The following is a 21,320-nucleotide window of genomic DNA, read 5'->3' as shown; positions in this document are numbered from 1 at the left end:
AGGGTCTCGGGTCCATCGGATGTTTATAAATTGCTTTGGTCTTTCACGGGGGGGGGGGTAGAAAAGCAGCAAGCAAGAACAGCACAAAACATGAGCTGTGCTGCTTTTGGCTCTTTGGGCACCCCCACCCTCTTGCCTGCCTGCCAACCCCAGGACCAGGCCTTGGAGGCAGTCCTGGGGAGACTGCATTGCCACCCACAGGTGGCACATCTCCGACACACCTCCGATTGTGCCCCTCAACAAAACTGAGCCTTCTCCGCCAATGCTTGCCCTCTTGCTAAGCCGAGGCCTGTGTTGGCAACACCTGGGAGAGGCCCCCTCCTTGTGTTATAGTTCACAGCTGGAGCAGCTGTTTCTTCTCAGCTTACTTGGTAGACAATAACAAGAGAGGCTCAAACATATTCTGATCTTGGGGATTAAAAGAAGCCACTTCCTTCCTGGCAAACACCCAGAATAGCTGTGCTATCTTCCTCCAAGTACAGCATATGAGCACAATTGTCAAGGAGTGTGCTTCCCACAATGACAGCTTACCTTTGTTTGCAGCCCAAGATACGCAGCCATGACAGTTAAACATAAAGAGATTTTAGAAGCAGATGGAGCTGGACCTCGGAGGAAAAGCCTGGTGCTCCATGGCTGCTAAGCATCCCCAGGGATGTGTGTGTTGCAGCTGTGTGCCCATGTGTGCATATGTATGTACGTATGTGCGTGCACGTGTGCCCACCATAGCTAAACTGCATCATGTTGGAAATGCCATATGCATTTCAGATCAACAGGTACTGGGAAAATGTTGAGGCCTTCCCAGATTTATCTTTTCCCCACCTAATCCAGCGAGGCAGGTTTTGTAGTATCTGGGTTCCATTTAAAATTAGATTAAGGCCAGAATCCAAGTCTTCACCTAAGAAACACTCTGAGAGGCTGCCAAGCGTTCCTAGGAAGTGCTTCACAACCAGCAAAACTGCCCTATCCTTGGAACAATGGTGAAATCTGCATTGTGGGGCCCGGCAAATCCAGAGAACCCTCTGAGTCTGCTGAGGTTTCAGTGCATCTGTCCAAGGCTGTGCTTTTAAGCTGGACTCCTTGTGTGTGGGGATTCAACAGGTAAAGCTGTCTGTCTTGCAGGCCCAGCAGCAAAAAAGGAAATGGGAGGAACAAAGGGTGAATTTACAACCAGCAGTTGCCCCACCTCTGCCTTAAGGGAGGTCTCAGCTGCTGTTTCACATCTCTTCTGAAGTCTGCACAAGAAGTTAAGTTTCCTTTGCTTGTTGAAACCTCTGATGTTAGTAATCTTGTTATGACTGAGGCCATTTACAAGAACTCAGACTCCAGTTCCAGCGAGCAATGCTGCTGCTGTGTTTCTTTTCTTCAACAGCAGATTAAAAAAAGGAAGAGAAGACATCCTGTTAGCCGGAGCAGGCTGGCCATATCTTGCCATCAGAACTGCTAATCAGCAACTGCACAAATAACCCCTCATCATCTGACTCTCAACCCAGTGCCAGGGATCAAAAAGGTTGCGGGGGGGGGGGAGGAGTTCAAAGCCTCCGGACCCTCTCCAGCTCATCTTGAGGCAGCGAGGGATCCCTGCAATCCCTCTTACAAGAGGTCACAGAATAACAGAATAACAGAGTTGGAAGGGACCTTGGAGGTCTTGGTCCAACCCCCTGCTCAGGCAGGAGACCCTATGCCATTTCAGACAAATGCTGTGCAATCTCTTCTTAAAAACTTCCAGTGTTTTCTTCAAGAATTTCCTGTTCGATCAAGTGTGCAAATCCTTGCTCAGAAATTGGGTGGCGCTACGACAAACAGGACTGGAGCGTCTGCCCCTTCCAGGTCTGGAGGCGGGTGCAGAATGAAAGCTGAGCCAAGGCAAAGCATGCAGGGACTGGGGTGGGGGGAGGGGGGGCAGGAGGCAGAGCTTCATTGGGCAGCATTCTCCCTCTAGCTGAGATTGTGAGAATCTCACCTGACACCTGCAAGGATATCTTCACCTGCCTGGCTGGGCGGGAACGTGCCCCTGGAGAAGCAGTGGGCGTAGACGGTTTTGGCAATGCACAGATTTCCCAGAGAGAGGCCCGGATTAAGAGGCTGCACAGTGCAGAGCTGGAGGGGGAAGGGGAAGAGGTTCTGGGGAGCCACAGCTGGAATCATCCAGGACGAGTCTAGGAGATTAGAAGGTTGAAGATTCTGTCCATTGGTGCAAGTAAACAAAGGATTGGAGGTGGATGGCTCTCTCGCGCTGTGTCATCCTGAGGCCTGCCATCCTTTCAGAAAGGGAACAAAAGGGTGGAGTTGCCCTCTGCAGAAGGTTCAAGGGAGAGAGGGAAGTTTGGCTGCCTTGTTGAAACTCACCTTCACTCACTTTCCTGCCTGCACTTAGGCAGGAAAAACCAAATGCATAGATATAAAATATAAAATGACTCAACATTGATAACTGTGAGGGGGATCCAGGGGTCCTGGTGGACAACCGCTTAAGTACGAGCCAGCCGTGTGCAGCAGCAGCCAAAAAGGTCAATGTAATCCTGGGCTGCATCAAGAGAGGGGCAACATCAAGATCACATGAAGTGTTAGTACCGCTTTATACCACACCAGTAAGGCCACACTCGGCATACTGCATCCAGTTCTTCATGATGCAAGCAAGATGTGGAGATCCTGGCTCCCTCCAGATCTCTCCAGAGCCCCTCCCTTCTTGGGAGCACCCAGCATTGGTCCTGGGCGCAGCCCCCCGACCCAAGATGCTGAGGGGGCATTCCTGGGGTGACTTGGACATGTCCAGTGAAAGTTAGCCTCCTCCTCCTCCTCCTCCTCCTCCTCCTCCTCCAGAGAAGGCCAGGGAAAAGGCTCATCAGGTGTAGCTCCCCTCAGTCTGAGCCCCCTCCTTTCCACTGCAGCTTCTGCTTCTCCAGCCAGGAAGCCGGCCGGGATCTCTGCTGCTCTGCCAGGAGCCGCTTCTTCCTCTTCTGTGTTTGCTTCTTTTTAAGGGCAGCTCTTGCCAATTACTGGGAACCCAGAGACAGCATGTGGGTTTTCTTCAGGAACACTCTGCCCACTTAATGCTCTGGACATCAGAGGGGAAGGCAGAGGGACACACACACACACACACACACACACACAATCAACAAGACTTAATTAATATCAGCTGAAGCTCTTGGCAAAGGGTGCAGCAACACACATTTGGCTCTTTGCTGAATTACACATGTAGCCCAATCTCTAAGGGGTCTTCTCCTTGAATGCTGTTTCTCAATGTGGATGCTTGCAGCATTAAAAGAAATGGGGCACACTTTATCTCCCCCTCCCAGTTATTGGGATTAAAGGCTCTGACTAAGTTATTGCGGGTGGGGGAATCAACGATCCAGAACTAAAATAATGCAAAATTCATCCTGCAGTCGATCCCTGGCCTCCCGTGGCCCAGCCCAGCCCAGCCGTGTCCTTGGGGATGTTCCTCAAAAGAAGTCCACCAGGGTCCTGTTTCTTCCACGTCCTCTGAGCCACGCAGACTTCTTGCCACAAAAGTCAGATAATTGCAACAACTCTCTTCCTAATGAGTTCCAGTAAGCAATCTGATTTCACTTTCTCCAGAATATCCCTGTTTACTCTAAAAGGGAGGTTCTGCATCGACATTCGTGGCTTTGCTAACCATCCACGTTCACAAGAACAACCTGCCCATTATCTCTGCTGCATGGAGGGGCTGGGCTTTCGAGGACCCCCCCCCAAATGCTGCAGGGTGGCCTTTTGTGAATTGATTCTGGAAACAGGTGGGAAAAAAACATGAAAAAGGTGGGGGAGGGAGGAGGAGAACTCTTTGGAGAGGAAGAACCGGGGGAGACATCAAGAAGTTCCCGGGATCAGGGTGGGATGCTTCCACCAGATGCAGAAAAAGGTGCAGCTTTACCCTGCTGAGTGGGGAAGCCCCCATGGGGACCGGGCATGCAGTGGGCGATGGGTGCCAGTGGCACAGCCCACCTACATGGAAAGGTTGGCCTTCTAACGGGGCTAAGGGAAGCTGCAGCCTAAGATGGGAAGAGGATTGGCCATGTGATGGGTGTTGTAGTCCAAGCATTTTAGAGAGCACTTGGAGGTGGAGGGCTGTCTGTGTTGACACTTCATGCAGGAATCAGCCTTCCCTTCCCCCACCCTGAACAAGCCCAAAGAATTGACCACCACAAGGGTGCTGAAGGCCACTGAAGCAGATTGGCTGAATTCACATAAGGTGCATCTCTGAATCAATACTTAATCTTGAGGGCTGAGTGGAGCCTCCATGTGTAAGAGCAGCCTGCCTCCGATGGATGCAAGCAAAGTCTCTGCTTGTTCTAGAGGACATGTCTCTTGGCTTCACACAGTGACCTCCATGAGCCGAGGTGGCGCAGCAATTAGACTGCAGTACTGCAGGCCACTTTAGCTGACTGTGTTCAGCAGGTCAGCGGTTCAAATCTCACCGGCTCAAGGTTGACTCAGCCTTCCATCCTTCTGAGGTAGGTAAAATGAGGACCCAGATTGTTGGGGGCAATGTAAATATATATATACATTGCTTACTGGTGTACACCGCTTAGAGAGTGCTTGCACTTAAAGCGGTATATAAGTCTCATAAATAAATAAATACTGGGAAGGCCAGAATGGTGAACTGGACTGTCCGGGCAACTGAAAATCTGGCTGCAGATGGAAGGCATCCCAGTCTCCCAAGAATTCCCTTATTCTCCCCTTCCCCCGACCTCCCCATTCACCAGCTCTTAGGAGTGCCTTAAAATGTTCCTAAATTAGGTTTAAAAAAACCTGTTAAACTGGGCTGGATATTCTGAAGAAAAAGAAGTGCAAGAGATGCTGGGAATTCCCTCTTCTTTCAAATTCTTCCGCATGATTCTTGATTCAACTTCCTTTGTAAACTCGGAGGGCGCCCTAAGAGCCCCGAGGGGCCGGGTGCTGATCTGTTCTCTGCCCTCTTTCCTCTTTGGACTCCCAACCATAAAGCATTTGGATTTGGACCCTGGTTTACCTGATGTCTCTGCTTTTACAGCCCACACATCTCCCTAACTGCACTATTGCTTAGTGAATAAACTTGGTTTTCTGGCCTGCACAGCTTACTGATCCATAAAGTAACCACAACATGCTAAAACATACACATATCGAAAAGCACTTCATGTGTTGTCTGCAGCCAGCTGCTCTGCTCAGTGGCTTCATGTGATCTTTTGCCTGAGCTGGTCCTGGGGGATCTGCTTGGTCTACAAAAACCAGAGGGGCTTTCCCCAATTCCCCCCAGCGCCCCGGCCTCAGAAGGGCCACGGAGGCTTGGACATGGCACTGCGGCTAGGGGGCCCTGGGACTGCAGTGGTTGAGGAAGGCCAGCCTCCGTGACTGGCTCCTTTCCGAAGAAGGGGGTGAGCCAAAGGGAAATGCCCGAATTGCCTCGTCTTCATCCCCGGCCATCCGAGTTCCGCAGCCTCCTGGCCTGGAGCATCTTTGAACTTCCTCAGGGTGACTCACAGCTGGCCGGTTTTCTCTGGGGAGATTTGGAGGTGCTCAAAGGGCGCTCAAGGAGAAGTTGACGAAGCAACTCAGGGAAGAGGAGTTGGTTCCTTTTTCTCATGCGGTTCAAATGGCCCCTCAAAAGAGCTTTCAGCCACTCGCTGCGCAGAGAGTAAGGATTCGTTCTGTCTACCCAGACACTCCGCGAGCCACAGAGCACGCGGATTGGCCTTCCTGCGGTGTCAGCACTTGGGCCAGTCCAAGGACAGCCCCCCAAAACCAACGATGACCGGTGCCTTGGGGAGGAGACCCACAGCTAGAAGGGCAATCGGAATAGGTGGAGCTGTAAGAAAGGAAGGTGCAAAACTAGCATTTTTTTTGCAGCTCAAGGTCACTGATGCACCTAAGCCCAAACTAAGGTCTGCCACTGCCTCCCCACTGAAGGGAAACTGGGGCTGAGAAGGCCCCCAGTGGTGGGGCTGATTTTGATCTGAGCGCTTCTCCCTCAAAAGACAGGTTTGCGGTCCTGTTATCCTGGAGGCAGGGGACGGTCCCTCCTCTGGAGACCTTCCAAAGATCCTCCTTTGAACAAGGGAGTTTGCTGCGGGCTGGAAAGATCTACTTGATCCCTCTGAAGGTTCTGCTTTCAGATCACTATCTTCACTCCCTGCTGTCACTTCTGGGTGCTGGTTTCTGTGAGATCAGGGGTATAAAAATGGGAAGAGCTGAGCCTATCAGTTTCTTTCTGTGAAAGCAAACACAGAGCAGCGATTTCCTAGGAATTAACAAGAGGGAGGAGCTGCCCTTGGTCAAAGGAAACAGTGAGGGTGGAAGGTTGGAGGGGGAGGCATTAAACCAGCTGGAAGGCCCGTGCAAGAAAACAGCTAGAATTACATCACCTCTCTTGAACTCAGCCGTAAACTCAGCACTGAGAGATCGGAGCAAGGCTGGCCCTGTCCTTAACTCTTGAATGCAGCCCCATGGATGAATGCTCCTGTACCCCCAGAAGGGCAGCGCCACTGGTGAAAGATGCTGTTGCTCCCTTAAGGTCTCCTGGGGACTCTTAAAGCAGCAGCGTCTTTTTGTTTTCCAAGTCCAAAATGGCTGCTTTAAGGAGCATCAGAGAGAAGTCTGCATTTGCACTGATCTGAATCCCTTTTCAAATCACTTTCAAGGGTCCAGAGCTGATAAAGCCGCCTCTAAAATGTGGGGATGTTTGAAGAATGAAAACTTGTCAGAAAACCTCAACATGAAATAGCACTTCTCAGAATTCATGCTATTTGAACAACTGAGTTCTGCCCTCCAGGAAGGGCCCCTTTCAGCAGAATGTGTCGGCTGCAAAGGCGGCGGCTGCTGTATGGCTTTCAGCCACCAAAATTATTCCTAAAGAGAGAGATGGAAGAATGGAAACGATGAGAAGGACTTCTTGGAAATGGAGGTGGGGCTGGCCGAGAGTAAGCTGATTCTATTCAGAGGTTTCTTTCAAGAGGGGAACCGGCGCACCTGCTCCCTTCCCACCCATTGAAGCAGACAAATGAAACACAGGAGCACCCTGCTTCGTTTGCAGAAGGAGCATCTTTCTGTCTCCACTGATGTGTTTTTCCCATGCAGATTCTGCCTTGGGATAGATAACCTATCTGGAATAGAGTGTGGGGCACAATCTTTTGCCTGTGTGACAAAATGTTGTTTTAAGAGCCGCCTTAACCTTCCATGTGAATTCCTTACAGCCCCTTTTCCTGGGGGAGTAGATCCATGCAAGTGCAGGCTCCAAGGAATTTCTCCTGAATCATTTATAAAACGTGTGTGTGTGTGTGTGTGTGTGTGTGTGTGTGTGGGCGGGAGGCTCAGTGGATCTGTACCTGACCTTGCACGGGGGCACACACACACACACGCACACACACACAGCTGGATGGGGAGCCAATTTGTCCTTGGTCTCTCCTGGAAAAGCTGGATGTTTCTGAGGGTCTTGAGGGAAAGGTGGCAACCCAAGGCAGCTGATGAAATCAAGCTGAAAGGAAAAGAACCGGAAACGGCTCTGGAGCAACCCCTGGCTGAGGACTGCAGTGCTTCCTGCATGTGTGAATGCAGATGAGGTAGCCCTAAGGCATTCCTGAGCAAGAGGAAGATAGAGATGGAACGTTTTAAAGAACCTTTGAGGATCTCGAGTTGGTTCACATGAAACTCGAAGTTATGGGCACTGAGCACAAGGCCTCCAAGCCGCCTCCGTTGCCCATCAGAGACACCCAGAAAGACGCAGGCCACCCCACCGGATGCCGCGAAGGTGTAAGGGGGGGGGGTGTCCCCAAAGGCTGCCCTGAACATGGCCTCTGCTCTCAGGTTCCAGAAAGAGGCTGGGGTTGCCAGGGTTCTCCAAGAAGGAAGAAAACGGGCTCAACTGCTCCGTGCTCTTGTTCTGGGTACCCGCTGCTTCTTCTGCTTTTTCTTCTGAAAAGCAACATCGCTGGTCAGTGCTTCTCTTGAGGAGCCAAGTGGCTAAAAGGGAGGGCTGTTTCTTGGAAAAGATCAGTGAAGTCAAGATGGGTATCATCGAATTCCGGCTACTCAGATAAGATTGCAGGTGATAAGATCACAAGCAACAGGAGGCTGGCCCTTTTGATCAGAGACTTCGCAGAGTCTCCTCAAGCGGCTGCAGATGTCAACACCTGCGATCCTCTGCTGCTCCTGCTGTGGATACTGCAAAGATGCTGCATCCAAAGCCTCCCACGGGCTCCAGATTGCAGGAATTCCAGCCGCCGGTGCAAGACAGACATGGGGGATGAGGCCTTCCTTTTGGTTTCCTTCTCTGGTGGGCTTTTTGTCTTCCTTGTTGACTTTCATTTTCTCTCTTGCCTCTTCTGTTCCACTGACCCCATGGCATCGCCAGATGCTCACCTGAGCATTGCCTCACCCTTCCCTACAGTTGAGCCCTGTTGGGCCAGAGGTCCCACGAACCCAGACAGTTTCCTTGAAGAGAGTGCCCCCCCTCCACAGAAGGGCTTCTGGATCCCGGAGAGACTCAGGGGCAGTCAGGGGAGTGCAGGGCTTATGGGGCAGGATCCCTTGTGCCCTCAGCATCAGCTGCCCCTGGGCTGCCGTTGTTGCTTTAAGGCAAAAAGGGAAGAAGCCCAAACCTTCCTGGTTGCAACTCATGTGCCTCATTCTTCTGGAATCTGTTTATCTGGACTTCATGGCTAAGTGGGATTTCAAGCCGCTGATGCTGCAATTTGGACTCTTGATTTAGAACCCATAAGGCTCCCTTCCAGGGAAATGGGGCTAGACCGGCAAGGTTGTTTACTTTTTATTTGTCTTGATCTCTCCAATGTTTAGACAGGTTTTTTCGTCAGAACATCTCCGGCATCTGGAGCAGTGGATCGACTGCTGTCCCAGGTGCCTCCCCCGGGATGCTCCCCACCTTCCTTCCACAGGCCTGCTCCTCTGCTCCCTTCAGCCTGCAGGACAAGCTCTTGGCAGGAACGACGACGTTCCAGACAGGCTGCTTTCCTTGCACAAGCCGGGACCTTCCTGACATCTCAACCCAGGTCCAAGTCACCAGAAGGCAGGGAGCTGGAGACGCTGCTCTTACCAGCACCGGAGGGACCCAGGCCGCCCCCACAGAGAGGTTGGGAGCAGGAGGCTAAGCTGGAGGCAGGCTGGGCACGCCAGGCCCACCTTCCTCTCCTGCCAGGCAGCCTGGGGAGGCCAAGGCAAGACCAAGAGGACAACGGCCCCCACCTTACCAGGGTCAATGAAGTTTGCTTCCCTTGGCTGCCTCACAGAGCTCTGCCTTCCTGTTTTCCAAGAACTCAGATCATGACCCAGGAGGGCTGCAAGCCGGGGCAAGGCTGTGCAAACCGGCTGTGCCCACTTCATAAGCCTCCCCGGTGTTCAACCAGCCCGTTAGCAGCCACGATGGAGTCTGAAATGCCTTCGGGTGACATGCCACCTTGGCTGAGGAGGTGCTGCCATGGTTTCAAGGAAGAAGGGAAGGGAAGAACTTTGGGGAAGGAAAAGAGAAGCTGGGGAGGGGAAGCTGGGGGGGGGGGCTTCCTCCACTGCCAAAAAAGACTCTCTTGGGAGCCTGCCAGGCTACAGAGGCAGAGAGGAGAGCTGGCAGATCGAACTGTTCCTCCCTGGCTTTCGTGAGCCCAAGATCAGGAGAGGTTGGCGCAAGATCCGGGCTCATCCCAGCTGCTGCTCCGGCTTCGGCTCCAGACGGTCTGAGCATCCTCCCAGTCACGCCAGCTCAGCAAGGCCTGTGAGCCGAGCCCAGCGTGTGGCTTCAGGCAGCCAGTGGGCGCTCTGAGATCCATCCCCATGCATCTCTGCCCTCCTCGTCCTGGGGACCAGGCCCCTGGCCCCCTCGGCTGCACACGGAGCCTTCGCCAGAGGATCCTGGAGGCCCCACCTCTGGCACTTGAGAGCCAGCTGCTTGGATGATTCCACTGTCCTGGATCCAGATTGCAGCCAGAGCGGTTCCCTCATCCCAGTCTTAATTGTCTGTCTGTGAAATTGGAACATTTGGCAAGTCAGAGCATTAAGCAGTCATAGTAAAATGTTGGCTCTCATCTGCAAGGAGGCTATAAATCCACAGGGGTCACAAGGGTCAAGGGGTTGGCCCCAGATATTTTGCTGGATGGGCAGAGCGACTTGGAGATAGTAACCCGTCTGGTGCCACGATGGCCTTTTCGGCTGCTAACCAGCACCGTGGACTGCAGGCAGGCTGGGGAATTCTGGGAGCTGAGTTGCTGAGGTTGGGAAACTCTGTCCTAATTATAGGCTGATGAAGGAGCGACTGTGAGGAGTACGTGGCCCCAGCACCTGCTCCTTTTTCTTCACATTGTCTTTTAAAACAGCCCCATCCTGAGAAAGGAGAGAGAAGAGCCAGAAGAGGCAGGTGCAGAAGAGAGAGACAGAGGCAGCCGCCCAACTCTGAATAAGCAAACTGCTGCCAGCTGACCTCAGACGGCCCTTCTGCATCATGGCGCTGGGAAAAAGGCTTTGACTTCTGCACAACCTGCTTACCAATCTGTGCTCCGGACACGGAGGATGCCAGCCGGTGCCCTTTCCCAGCTCTGTTCACTGCCTGGCAAAGGGTGCAGCAGCTTCAGCCCCGTCCCGGCATGGCCTCTGCCCCCTTCGCCCAGGAGCCCCCAGACAAGGGTGCCCATGGAGAGTCTTCCTGGGCCATGCAGGGCCTCCCTGTCCCGCCACTCGTTCAGCCCCTGGTGAAGAGCACTTCTAGGAGGCCTCCATCATCCCCATCCAGCACCTCCCACAGGAACTGAGTTTGAATCCCTGCCCCCTCGGGTGCCCTGGGAGCCAAAGTGATTAGGAAAGGATGGCGAAAGAGGAGAGGAGCAGAGAGGCTCTTTCTTTTCTCTCCTTTTAATTTGACAGCAATCAGTGCCCAGAGGAAACAGTTTAAACAGTTTTAAAGCCTTTGGTGGAAACAGTTTGTCACGCTCTTCCAGGGAAACTGAAGCTGGATCCTTTCCAGCACTAAATGCTTCCAAGGAACGCAAGCTTTTTTGATGTATAGAAAAGGAGCACTCAGAATCTGGGCAAGAGACCTGCCAGAGACCCCACTGGAGTGCTGGGAGCAGCCCCGTCTGCGACTCTCTTTGTGGGGGGGCTGCAGGGAGGGCCATGGGCACCCGAGACCGCTGAGAATTTTGAGGGTCTGTTGAAAGGCGTATTATGATGGCTGGTCGCTCAGTCAGCCACGTTTAGCCTGCATTTGGCATTTTTATCCACCTATTGAGTCTTTCCCGAGGACTGGGATAGGCATATGGGGTCTCGTCACAGGATGTGAGCTGTTGCAAGTTTTATTTTTATTATTGGCCAGCATCTGGAGGCCAAGCCCACTGCTGGATCCATGTTAGTTTTGGGATCTGTATTTACATCTTTTTGCTCACCTCTTGCCTTCCTGTCCTAGTGAAGGTGCACAAGACCAGGGATCCCAAATTTCCTGAAGTGTGCGCAGATGCACCAGGCCCCTGGCTTCTTGGCGCCCTACATACAGCAGCCTAGCATCCCCCCCAGGCTCCATGAGGGTTCAGGTGTTGCTTGGCTGCAACACGCACAGCCCACCTGGACCCCGGCGCAGAAGCAGATGGCCATGACCGCCCCTTCCCTCCTCCTGGCGACACCTTCTCCATTGCCCAAAAAAGCAGCCTCAACAGGGCCAGCCCAGCCTGGCGCATAGCAACTGGGGTGTGTCTGGCCCTGGGCCAAAACATGCTTCTTACCCAGAAAGAGTGCTGCTTCTAGAGAAGCTGGAGGTGTGTGTGTGTGTGTGTGGGGGGGGAATAATTAAGCAGAAAACAAAATCACACAAGGAAGCTGCAGTCTCTGTTCACACAAGTGTTGCCCAACAAGTATTTCACAGGCAGAGCAGCACCTTCTTGGCAGCTTTGCTTCAGGGGCTCTTTTCTACAACTGGATCCACACTTGCCCCAGACCCTGACCTGTGCCTGGCATCCCCCTCCCCCTTCTGCAGGGAGGCTGGGATGAGTTCCAATAACCCAGCAGGAGCAGGGAAAGCACACCATGAGGAAATGCCCTGGGCGCCAGGGATAGGATTGCCCCTCCTTGCTGGCATTCCACGTTGCTCAAATCAGGGGCAAGAAAAGGCAGATCTTAGCCTGCTGGGTTTTTCTCAGTTTCTAATTGGGGCGATTCCATCAGGTTCGCTTCAGTTTTTAAGAAAAAATTGTTTGTACCTAAATATGTAGATGCCCAAGATGCACTTTTTCATTAGGAATTTCTCTTTTCAGTTTTGTCAAGTGTACATACCTTATGCAAACCATTTCCCAGATGCAAAACACGACTTTCAGGAACAGAACAAAATCTGGAGAAGCAAGGGTATTCTTTTCCTTATAACTTAACTTTGCTATTGGTTCAAAAAGTGGAACTAACTATGTCTAAATTTAATTCAGATTAAATTAATTTCTCCCCTAACTCTAGTGAAGAGAGCTATACTTTAATTGTAGTTTCTGTACAGGGTAAGGCACGGAGTCCTAACAGAAAGGTGTGGAAATTAGCCCTTGGTTAAACTGTCCAAATGCTGGAGTGTCTGCAGTTCAAGGCCAAGGCTCACCTTTCAGGACTGTGTGAAGGTCCGGGTCTCGCTGCCCAGGGACCTTCTGAAGAATCAGGGTTTTGCAGAGGCTGTTGTGTCTTTCTCTCCCCCTCTTGCTGTGGGGCGCCATCCCAATGCAGGCAGCCTGGATAAAGGGAAAGTGGAAGAAGCTGCTGTGGAGGAAACAGAAACTCTGCAATAGGATCTGGACCAGAACTGACCGGCTGAGACAGGCATCTCCTCAGCTCTAATCCGGGTAATCCCTGGATCCTGTCAGAAGCCCAGAGGGGGCTGGGAGAGCAAGCTTTGGGCTGACAAGGAATACAATGGAGCTGGAAGGGGCCTGGGAGGTCTTCCTGTCCAGCTCCCTGCTCAGGCAGGAGACCCTGTACCATTTCAGACAAATGTCTGTCCAGTCTCTTCTTAAAAACCTCCAGTGATGGAGCACCCACAACTCCTGAAGGTTGTGCCCACATTCTTCATGGCACAGGTTGTGCCCACCTGCGCCTGCTCGGAGACAGCAAACATCGTTATGAGTTCCCAGCACAAAGCACATTGGAACAAGTGGAAATTTATGTGATCTTCTGCCAAAGAATCAGATTCCTCCAGCTTTCCTGGCAGTGGCCATTCAAACGTCTGCACGGGACGAGGAGCGCTGGGGGACACTCCAGCGAAGGTGAGAGGCAGCACAAAAGGAGGCCAGGGCAGGGCGGAAAGGCAGCCCTGGTGCCAATCAGATCCTTTACGATCCCTGGTGTGACTTTGCCCTCTTTGAACCGGTTCCGAGGAGTTGCCCTGTTCCTTCCTCAGGCCTGGACATGGGAGAGAGGAACAAGATGATGCAAAGCCTTGCACGCACAAGCTCGCACACACACACACACACATTCTTGCAGTGGCAGGGCTTCTGCATTCTCCCTGCAGAAACTGCAGGACTGGGGAACTGCATCCTGTCTGCTCCTGCTCCTCCCCTCAGGATTTTAGGGGACAGCAGGGAACAGCTTTCTACCTGCCAAACAACCCCAGCCCCCCCCCCCCAATCCTTTAGGTGGCTTGGCTCTCCCCAAATCAAGAGGGTGCCTCTTCCTGGGGAGGGAAGCTGCTTTCTGGAAGGGGGGGAACCGTGGGAGCAGAGGGGTCTGTGACTCATTGGGGAGGCCGGGGTGATCCCTCTCTCTGACTCCCCCCACAAAAGGCTCCTGTCCAGCTGTGGGACCATTTTTGCTGGCTCTTCTGCGACCTCTCTGCCCCCCAGAGAGAGCTGGGATTTCTCTGTGGCCTTATTTGGACTCCTCCGGTCAACTTCCCTCTTGTGGGAGGGCCATCCAGTCGCTGCCTGTAGATACTGCCAGAGCAAGGAAAGAATCCGGTGTTTGGGAACAGACCGTTCCACGCTAGAGCAGCCCTGCCTGCTGGAGAGGGGCACAAGGGGAGAAGGCGAGGCCCGCCATCTTGGAAGACCCCCGGGAGGGAAGCCAGCATCGTCCCCCTTGGGTTCCTCTACAAAAGGCAACGCACACATAAAATAAATCTAATGCACAAGTAATAGAAAGCAGAACTCCCACACTTGGGGCACAGGCAGTATAAAATTCACCCTGGAAACCTTGGGTGAGGTCTCCCTGGCTGAGGATGATGGGCTCTGTGATGCTACCCATCTGGAGAGCCCCTTGTGCAGGAAAGCGGAGCTGCTGCCCTCCAACCCCTCGCTCTGCTCTCCTTGACTTGGGCCGCTGGCCAAGAGCCAAACTGAAGCGCTTCTGGCGCTCAGGCTAGCCGGCACGTGGGGCTGAGCCAGCCCCCTCCTCAGGGGAAGGAAGCCGGTGCAAGTGAGGAAGTGGCCAGGGCAGGGGGGCTGGCAGGAGAGGAGTAATTCTCGGGGTCACTGAGTGTAACCTGCATGGAAGGTGATCTCTGCCTTAGCAGGCTGGCCCCAAGGGCCAAAGGCCCTCTGGGAAAGCAAGAAGCCCCTTCCCCCGGGTCTGAGCAGCCTGGCCACAGGAGAGGGACTTGTGCAGGGCAAACCAACCTCTTTCCAGTTATGTCATTCATGCTCATGACTGGACAGTGAAAGATGCGGGGGGTGGGCTTTGGGCTTTCTTGCTCAAGCACCCCAGAGTTTATTTGGAGGAGGGGTCCGGCCTTCTGCAGAACAAACCCTCCCCCTCACAAGGAGCCCGAGCTTGTTCAGCCTGCGGGTGGAAGTCTGGGCGGCCTTTGGCCTTGGCGTGGCTTCCCACCCGGTTGGCCACAGGGGAGCTTAGAGGCACTTGGGGGGCACATCTGGCTTCTGAAGCTCCCCCAGGCCCCACTGGCATACCTGCAGATGTGGCTCCTACCTTTTCTGGGCCAAAGTTGGGATTCTTTGCGACGCTCCTGGAGTCTGACTCAGCTGGACCGGGACAGGGGCCAGATTCCAGCCATGACTCAGAGATATTGTGGTGATTTCAGACATGCAACGTGCCACGTCATGCTGTGGAAACTCTTCCTACTTGGAGAGACCGGACTACAATTCCCAATATTCTTAGCTGGGGTGGCAGGCAGGGCCAGCCCTGACACCATTAGCCCAACCAAAAGGAAGGGCCAGCTTGGGGGCCAGAGACCTCCTGCTCAGCTAACGCCCAGCCCCCTTGAGCCCCCCTTCCTCATCTGCTGTGGGCACATCCCTCTCACAGAATGCGGGGGGGGGGAGAATCTTCCTGAAAACACAGCAACACTTCCCCCTCCCCAGAAGTTTGCTGTGTCTGTCTGTGAAGTTGCTGTGGCGGCTGCCAATTTCCCAGGAAATGTTTTCCTCCGCTGTGTCTCAACAGGATCAGTTGCTTTCCTGGGAAATCAATGGTCACAGACAAGTCAACCTGGGCAGCCAGGCTGGTAGGGATATAAAAAGTGCTAATTGTTTAAAAAGAAGTCAGAGAGAGAGAAGATAACATCTTTTGTATCAGCATCAGAAAGGAAACTGATTCACCAAAGGCTGAATCACAGCCGGTAAAAAGCTGGACTGGGGAGGTGGGTCCTCAACTGATTGGGAGGGGGGGGTTACAGGGCACTCCTTAGGCATGGGGGGCTCATCCCCCCCCTCAACCCCAACCAAGGAAGGCAATGAGCATGGGGTGGGGTCCAAAATGTGCGGTTTGGAAGTCCTTGGAAAATAGTTCTAGTTCCAGCTCACCAATCAAACAAGCGACTGGGGGGGGGGGTCAGCCTAGGCAGGAGTTGCTGCCCCAAAGCCTGCGTGGGAGTTTTCCCGAGACAAGCCCAGCCCCCAGTTTTTCCTGGGGGGTCTCTTGCGGCCATATAGACCTTCCTTGGGGGGTTTGGTGCACTCACTGGTTATGTAGAGTTTCCCCTCTGGATTCGTTTTAGGAGTTAATCTGAATTAACTGGGGCTGAGATTCTACTCAACCCACTCCCCCCCCCACAAAAATGAAATGAAGGACAGGATCAGTAAGCTAAAATATTTTACATTCCTCTGAAATCCTTTACACAAAACTCTTGACGACATTCCTCCATGTGTTCACCCAAAGCAGCCCTCAGATGTATGCAAAAAGTCTGAATTCTGTATTTGTAAATCCCCACCCGTAATAGGCATGTGCGTACAACTTCAAGTTAAAATTATTTCACAGGGAATACACACAAGCAGAATATTAAAGTTAGTGCTATGAGTACAAGTGGCCAGCTCACCGTGGAGTTCCACAGACTATCCTGCCCTCTAATTGAAGGAAAGAAACCAAGAAAAATGAAATTGCGAAAGGCTGGTAGACCAGACGAGTTTTGCTCAAATAGAGTGTGTGTGTGTGTGTGCATGTGTGCGCGCACGCATGTTCATGGGGGAAATCCCTCTTCGGTTCCTTGAGAGCCCATTCCTGGCCAAAGCAGCGAGCAGAAGTTGGGTGAGGGTCCATCCCAGAGGAGCTGGCAACGTGGCTTTGCTGCTTCTGCTGGCAGCAAATGGAACAGAACCAACCACCAAGGAAAAAATCCACAGGTCCTTCCAAAACATCCCCAACCCCTTCAATTGCCCCCCCCCCCGCAGTGTCCCACAGCTGCCTCTCATGGACTTCTCCCTTAAAGAAACGCTGGCTACTGTTTATTATTTCAGAGAACCTGTGACCTGCTGCGCTGGGGAGATCAGCAGGGGGCCGCCTGAGCAACGGCTAGGACTGCTGCTGGGGATCCGTGAAGGCCTCTGACTCCACAGCCAGGGACTGGGCAGTGCCCACAGCAAGGATGCTGTCTGCAGCCACGGGGGGCACCAGGGTCAGCGACTCGATGCTCAGGCTGTCCGTGCTGTCCTTGGAGATCAAGGAGATGGTCGGCTGCGGGGCAGGAATCAGGCTGGGCGACAAGGCGGCCGTCTCTGCTTCGCTCCTGGAGTGGCTCTTGCCAGATTTCAAAACCGGAGGCAACGAGCGATCGGCTGCGGACAGGTAACAGGACGACGAGGAGGGCAGAGCCTGCTCAAGCGTGACCGAGTCATCTGCGGAAGGAAAGGGGGCCACCCGTCACACTCGGAGGAAAGGCTGCCAGGCGACCTGGATTCTCTTTCCTTGCCCACCACCCTGGAGGGTCTGCCTGGCACACTTAGGCAATCTAGGCCGATCCTTCCCAAACCTGGATAAATGTTTGCTAACCCAGGGCTGACTTTGTATTTACTGAGAACACCGCTCTGGCTCTCTTCTCCAATCTTAGAGGCTTCTCCCTTCCTTTAATCTTGGGAGCTGTCCTCTTTCCTTCCCAAGAACCTTTGAACTTTGCCTACCTTACAAAGTGACAGTTAATGGTCCTTTTTCTCCTCCCTGCCTCCAGCTAGGGTGACCTACAAACGAGGAGTCCACAGGCATGGAACAGTCTGACTTTGACATTAAGGTCTTAATGCACTGTTGCCCATGCATCTGCACACAAAGGTGTGTGTGTGTGTGTGTCTCTCTTAAATTGCCTCGAGTGTCCATTTCACGCAGAAAAAATGATGCATTCATCAAGGAAAGAAGAGCAGTGCTCTAGATCAGGTTCTCCTTCTGGATCCTACCTTTGCTTGGCAGGGAGGGCACCCGCAGACCCCTCCCACTGAGGAGGCAGGCTGTGCAGACAAGCCACCCACCCAGGGCAAGGGGGATTCTGCTCTGGTAATCCAAAAACTTCAAACAGGAGAGGGGAAGAATCGGGGAGTCAAAGGAAGGGAAAAGAAATGGTCCTGAGAGGAAGAGGAGAGAAGACCCAGAGCACAGAGGAGGGGACGGGGCAGAAGGCGACTCCTGGGAAGCCTAACCCTTTCTAAGAGGCCCCCAACCCAGGAAGAGGGAGCAGACCCTCCGGGAAGAGGCCTCTGGATGACGAAGGCAGCAGAGCAGGACTTGGGAGGGACCCAGCAAGCCCAGTTCCCGCCCAAAGTGGTCCTGCCAGGGATGATGCCTAGGCACTCTGAAATCCTCGTGGGGGGGGGGGCAGGGGGCGGGGCAGAAGGCTGAGCTGCTGGGACCTCGAAACAGCCCCTGCCAGGTCAGGCCTTTGCCCATCTCCAGCTGGCAGGGGGAGGGGGGCAAGGGCACTGCCATTCCAGGGAAGGCTGCTCTGAGCCTGAGCCCCGTTCGCTCTGCCTCCCAGGGGCTTCCCCTGCCAAGGTGGCCCAAGGCCAGGGGCCATCTCTGCTGCCAGCAAGCCCAGGTCTTTACTTATTAACCAAGGCCATCTCGGTTTCGGTCAGACGGGGAGGATCGATCGGATTATCAATGCTATTGACTTAAAGCCTTCCCCGTAAATTAAAACTAGCCCATCCAACTGTCACAAGGTACCACCAGGAAAAGACCGGGATCCCAACAGGCCCGGGCCTTCCTGACCACTCCATGGCCGCAGCTGCCCGGCCACAGACCTGGGTGCCAGAACGGGCCGGGGCGGCCGCTGGGTAGCTCAATGTTGCTGGGATAAGCACGCGGGAGACCGGCTCATGGCCTCTCAGCTGGAGCAAAGCCAAAGACCTTCTGGGGGTCTTTCCATCGGGGCCCCGGCCGAGAGGTCGGCAGATGGGTTTGGAGGGACGCCCCCTTTTCAGCCGGGCCAGTCGCCTCTCGGCACCCGAGCACTTCTTGGAACCCAGGAGCAAAAGAGTCAAGGCCAGGGTGGCAAGAGAATATTTCTCTCGCTGGAAAACTGCCCTCATTTGCCTCGATGTCCCCAGAAGAGCTGCTCTTTCACCAGGTCAGGCGAGCTCTCAGCACAGCCACTGAGCTGAAACTAGGGAGCATCTCATCAGCCGTGCACAGAATGCTGGGGGGGGAGGGGGGCACGCGGGAGAATGGAAGTGTCTTGGCAGGTGACCCTCCCCATGGGCTCCCCCTCTAGAAGGGGCCAGAAACTCTAAGATGGGAAGAAAGTGATCCTGGGTGTAAAGGAAAATGCAAATAAAACCAAGCAGCCAACGCGTTGCAAAATGAAAACACGGCCAACACCCAAGTCATCCCTTGCGAACAAAAGGAAGCCCCTCCTGCTAAAAAAAACCAGCTTGCTTCAATCAAGCCGCGTTTGAAGTTTTCAGATTCCGTTGAATTTACCTCCAAGCAGCTCCTGAGGTTATGGCAGGAAGAGCGGCCTGTGTCCCCGGGCTCCCGGGATCTGATCCACTTGCCGGTTCCACCCGTGGCTTTGTCAGATCCCATCAGATCCCCCCCCCCCCAGAGACCTTCTCTGCCCAGAAGGGGAAAGCTGCCTTTCTTTCAAGGAAGTGTGTGTGTGTGTGTGTGTAAGAGAAGCCATTTTGGGGCAGGAGGAGGAAGGTGCGCCCGATTAGCACAGAACCCGGGTGCGAGAGACGCGTGCACGAAAACACATCCAAGAGGAGACCTGCCTGAGAGGGCTTGGCCAGGACGGGGGCCACTGCTGCTGGACGGCCTAAACCCAGTGTCCACCGTGACTCTCAGCCTCTGAAAGACTAAGCACTCTCCGGCGTCCTTTCCTGCCCGGCCTTACTAGAGGGAAGCACAGGGAGATATCATAGGAAGCCTTCAACAACTGGAGCGGGGAGGGGGAATGTCAGGAGGAAGGAAACAGGAAGGAGGACACGTTAGTGTGACAACAACACAAGCACCACCAAGGCAGAGACGTCAATCGCCCAACAGCAACGGTATCCTCCTCGGCCTGCCTTGAGGATGGGGCCCCAAGACAAGGCTCACGTCCCCACTTACAAAGGAAGGAAGCAAGCAAGCGTGCTCTGATTTCAGAGATCTCGGCGAGAGTCCCCCGCATTTCACGACCACAACACATTATACGGTGGAGAAAATGATCTTTCCACATAGCAAGCCTGAGATCCTGCACCTGGAACACAAGGCTGAAGGTATGGCTTCATTTATTTAAACCCAAAAGAAGGCATGGAAGCGGCATGAAAAAGGGGCGGGACAAAGACAGAATTTAGCACGCTAAATGGCCGGGAAAGCTATGGGGGGGGGAGGAGCAGGAAGCAGAGGAAAAGGAGGGAGGGGACGCACTGATGCCGCCTCCTGTTTTGAGAGGCCCTAAGCGCTTTCCAAGGCTGCCGCATCCTTCACAGGGAGCTCCCACCAGGATCCACTCTGCCTATTTTCGGTATGCAAAGCTGTGATTACACAACCCCAGATGGGCCTGGGGTGAAGACCAGGGACTCTCCAGAGCTGAGGTCCTTCAACTCCACCCCTCAGGTCTTAAGTAAGGAGGCCGTCCACGGGGGGGGGGCACTTCCAAAGAGGGCTGGCCGTGAATGCTGGGCTTGGGGGGAGGGAAAGGCCCTTCCCTGTGGGATGCGGAGAGGCAGCCTGGCCAACTTGGCTCCCTCTTAACGCTCCCCTTTTAGGCAGGCAGGCGTCTTCAGACCACCCAGTCCACTACATAACGGGGTTGTTCTGAGGCCCGGCTGGACTTTGCCTTCCTACAGCCTGGGCAGGGCCTGGAGCCACCTGTCCTTGGGCAGGAAAGGCCAGCGGGGGAGAGCAAGGCAGAGACTCCACCCCCAGTGGAGGAACCTGGCTGGATTCAGCCGTCTTTTTTCCTCTTTGTTCCATCTTTTTGTAAAAACTGAAGGGACTTTACAGTAACTCTCTCCCACGGCCACCATGCTGGCGAACTTTGATCCAAGTGAAAGCACTAAAGTCCCCTTTGAGCTTTGCAGCAAATGATCGCTTCATAAATCTTCAGGGACTTTCCTGGGTGCCCGAAGGAAAGCTTCCTCTTTCCAGTTCCCAGGGGCCGTTAAGAATTCCCTGCAGGGTCCTCGATTGAAAACCAACAAGGAAAAGGACAGGAAAAGCAAAAAGAAGAAGAAAGCAAAGCGGGAAGTCTGCCAGCTTCTCGGGAGCTGCCTCATCATCAGCTCAGTCCTCCGTATTTACTACACATTTCTCATTTCCTTACCTTAGGATACCTAAGAAGGTTCTTCAATCATTAAAGCATTTCTCTCCCATTTTATGAATGGTTTGCTACCCTGAGGGACAAACCACCAGTCCTCTGTTTTGCCTGTGTCTTGCACCCTCATTTTGGCCCCTGCTGGGCTCCACGCTGAGTTACACTCGAGTAGAACTGAAAGGCCAGCAATTTGGCCAAAGCAGGGCAGAGAGCAAAGTCCTTTTGTGGAAAGGAGTCTGGTAGCCAGCAAAGCGCCTGCCTTTTCATACGCTGTTAGCTGGGAAAGCTGCTGCTGCTGCTGCTGCTGCTGCTGCTGGGCACCCTCTGCTGGGGGGCATCACGGACTTTGCTCCATGCACTGCCAAAAGGAGACGCTTCCTTTCCCGGCAGGAGCCACGGAGCTGCGTTTCTTCACCTGGGCAAC

At 53.7% G+C, this 21,320-nt stretch overlaps 1 protein-coding gene across 5 annotated transcripts in view; it reads right to left on the bottom strand.

Annotated features, from left to right (window-relative positions):
* Nucleotides 1-15,973: 15,973 nt before the first annotated feature.
* CLEC16A (C-type lectin domain containing 16A) overlaps nucleotides 15,974-21,320 on the bottom strand; it is a 39,739-nt gene continuing 34,392 nt past the window's right edge. For 2 of the 5 annotated variants that reach the window (XM_039368026.1, XM_039368027.1), the window contains 2 exons: nucleotides 19,371-19,487; nucleotides 15,974-17,009 (listed from right to left, as the gene is read on the bottom strand). In XM_039368026.1, coding sequence (XP_039223960.1) covers nucleotides 16,687-17,009; nucleotides 19,371-19,487 — 440 coding nt within the window. In that variant the 3' untranslated portion in view covers nucleotides 15,974-16,686. Of the gene's footprint in view, nucleotides 17,010-19,370; nucleotides 19,492-21,320 lie in introns of all 5 variants that reach the window. The other 3 variants (XM_039368029.1, XM_039368028.1, XM_039368030.1) reach the window with 2 other exon arrangements.

The sequence above is a fragment of the Crotalus tigris genome, unplaced genomic scaffold, assembly GCF_016545835.1.
Source record: "Crotalus tigris isolate CLP2741 ecotype Arizona unplaced genomic scaffold, ASM1654583v1 scf7180000020608.1315917, whole genome shotgun sequence".
Taxonomy (NCBI): domain Eukaryota; kingdom Metazoa; phylum Chordata; class Lepidosauria; order Squamata; family Viperidae; genus Crotalus; species Crotalus tigris.
Note: the sequence above shows the minus strand (reverse complement) of the source record. Positions and strands in the feature narration are given on the sequence as shown.